Raw genomic sequence first — 2,559 nt, forward strand, 5'->3', positions numbered from 1 at the left:
CTCACGCCCCGGCCCCCCCTCACGCCCCGGCCGCGCCCGTCTCCCCGCAGCCGCCAAGTCCAAGGGCAAGAACGCGCCGAAGGAGGCGCTGAAGGGGCCGGAGGTGTGCACGGACCCCGCCATGCTCGCCACCCACGCCATGGGGGTCAACTACTTGAAGGACGGCCCGGAGGTGGCCCTGAAGCCCGACTCCGAGTACCCCGACTGGTAGGTGGTGCCCAGCCCCTCGCTGTGCGGAGCGGGGGCTCCCGGGCGCCCGTCCCTGCGGAGCCGCCGTTGGAGACGTGGGGAGCTGTTCTGGGAGGAGGGGAGCCCGGAGCCCTTCCCCCAGGACGGGCTGTGGATGCGGTGGGGGAGGCATCCGCACGTCCCGGTCACACACTGCCACCGCTCCGTCCTGTGCTTGTCCCTTTGCCCTCCCTGCCACAGCCTCGTGTCCTCTGCATTCGCCCCCCAGGCTCTTTCAGATCCACCTCGGCCCCCCCAAGAAGCTGGAGGAGCTGGACCCCGACTCGGTGGAGTACTGGAGGCGCCTGCGGAAATACAACATGTGGCAGCGCAACAGGCTGAAGAAGGGCAAGAAGATGTAGGCACCGCAGCGCTGGGGCCGCCCCGAGTGCCAGCGTGGGTGGCGCTGGGACCAGCTCCTGCTTTCGGTCTCTTCTTCTTGCTATGAACTAGTAATAAACCTCTGGTGAGGCTGATACCTCTTATGGAGGCTGCAGCAAACCCAGGCTCGGTGCGGGTCCCCCCTCGTGCCGGGGGCTGGTGAGCGGTTGAGGCAACGCAGGCCACAAATTCTCGGTGTATTTGCTAAAACAAAAGCTCATTTTTTTGCTCCTAGAGGGAACCTGCGCTGCCAGATGGGTCCTGCTCCCTGCTCTGTCGCAGTCTGCGCTGCAGCGGCTGGGGCTTAAGGGCCCCCTGGGGGGGTGCAGTGGGTTTGGGTGTAGTGGGGAGTGACTCCACTGGCACCGCTGTGTCCCCTGGGCGGGGGGCTTTGGGGGCCGAGCAGCCTGTGCTTCTTGGGGACAGGAGGATGGGGGCCAGGCTCTGGCAGTGCCGCAGGGGCAGCGGGCGAGGCGAGGGGGGACACGGTGACCCCTCGCAGTGCCACCCCCACACCGTGCTCTTGATTCCTCCTCCAGCAGCGGGGGAGCGGCGGCTGCTGGGACACCGGGGTCCTGGCTTGGCTGGGGGTGTGGTGAAGGCAGGGTCTTCCCCACAGCAGCGGGGGCCTCGCTGCCCTGTCCCTGCGTGTCCTCGGCTGGCTCCAGCCTGGCAGAGCCCACCAGCTTTCCCCAGGCCTCGGGCCTGCCCCTGCGTTGGTTGAGTGGGCTGAGAGGTGCCCCTGTCCCCTTGGTTCGTCTCCGTCCAGGACTCACTGTGCTGCACCCTCTGCCTGGCCTCGAGCTGGGCTACGGGGACAAAGCAGCAGCCCACGAGGTCCTGCTGCAGCGGGGAGGGGGCCATGGAGCCACTGCCCGGCCCGGCAGTGTCCCCCGTGCCCCATGTCCCAGGGCAGGGGCTGTGCCCGGCTGCCCCGGGGGGCTGCGGGGCGGCGGCGTTGGCAGCTGCAGCACCCGCGCGCCGCGGCACAGGAAGCGGCAGAGGAAAGCAGAAGTGCCATGCTGCGGCGCGGGGGGGCTGGGGGACATTTTGGGTTGAACCCTCGTTTCCTGTGCGTGGGGCCCAGTGCGCACCCTCGGAGCTGACGGGGCTCAGGCCGGGCTGTGTCCAGCGGTGAGTGCCCTTTCCCCGCCCTGCGCCTTGCCCTCCCCTCGCCACCCCCAGCACCTCCAGCCCCCCAAACCCAGCAGCAGGTGAGCAGAGGGGGCACCCGAGTCTCTGCCCTCCATCTCAGAGGCCCCTGCTCGGGCGAGTGTCACCCAGCCGCTGCAGACGGCTTGGTCCTGGGGACATGCGCGTGCCCGGGGTGAGTCCGTGGGGAGGGACGCGGGGAGGACAGAGCCCATCCCTGGGTGCTGCCCCGTCCAGGGTGATTCGTGCCACCTGCCCCTCGCTGCTGAAGCCTTTGCTCGGATCAAAGGGGGCTGAGGTGGGTCCCAGCCCCAGGAGATCCCTGTGTCCTCTCCCCTAACCCCTCCACGGGCTGGTGGAGCCCTTGGTGGCCCGGCAGGGCTTGTGCTGGCCACCTGGAGGCCTGGTGATGGTGGGGGGGCTGTGCGAACCCGCTGCGGTCTCTGCCAGGAGAGGGGTCCCTGGGCTCAGCCCTCCATGATGGGCCCCATTCTCTGTGTCCCGGGAAGGTGACAGGGAACATCCCCTCTTCCTTGGACCCTGTCCTGTGCACGTCCCTGTCCTGGGGCTGGGCTAACGTGGCCCTGGCTCCTTGCCTGAGGCTGGGGGGGTGAGCAGGGCCCCCTGTGCCACTGTCACGGTTCTTGCCCTCCAGGTGCAGAGGGGGAATTTGTGTCATTGCTGGCTGGCGGCTGGCAGCCCCCGGCACCTCCCCAGGGAGGCCAAAACTCTCCCGGGCTCCTTCAGGGTGCAAGCACTTGTCACCCCGTCACCCGCTGATGGCTGGTCACCTCCAAG

The 2,559-nt window shown here is 68.7% G+C and overlaps 2 protein-coding genes across 2 annotated transcripts in view; one reads left to right on the top strand and one right to left on the bottom strand.

Annotated features, from left to right (window-relative positions):
- APBA3 (amyloid beta precursor protein binding family A member 3) overlaps nucleotides 1-123 on the bottom strand; it is an 8,466-nt gene extending 8,343 nt beyond the window's left edge. The window contains exon 1 of the mRNA XM_035892994.1: nucleotides 24-123. Within this exon, the coding sequence (XP_035748887.1) occupies nucleotides 24-123 (100 nt within the window). The remainder of the gene's footprint in view (nucleotides 1-23) is intronic.
- MRPL54 (mitochondrial ribosomal protein L54) overlaps nucleotides 122-2,559 on the top strand; it is an 8,554-nt gene continuing 6,116 nt past the window's right edge. The window contains exons 1-2 of the mRNA XM_035892995.1: nucleotides 122-207; nucleotides 458-586. Of these exons, the coding sequence (XP_035748888.1) occupies nucleotides 122-207; nucleotides 458-586 (215 nt within the window). The remainder of the gene's footprint in view (nucleotides 208-457; nucleotides 587-2,559) is intronic.

Source organism: Egretta garzetta, unplaced genomic scaffold (assembly GCF_000687185.1).
Source record: "Egretta garzetta isolate BGI_Z169 unplaced genomic scaffold, ASM68718v1 scaffold564, whole genome shotgun sequence".
Lineage (NCBI taxonomy): Eukaryota > Metazoa > Chordata > Aves > Pelecaniformes > Ardeidae > Egretta > Egretta garzetta.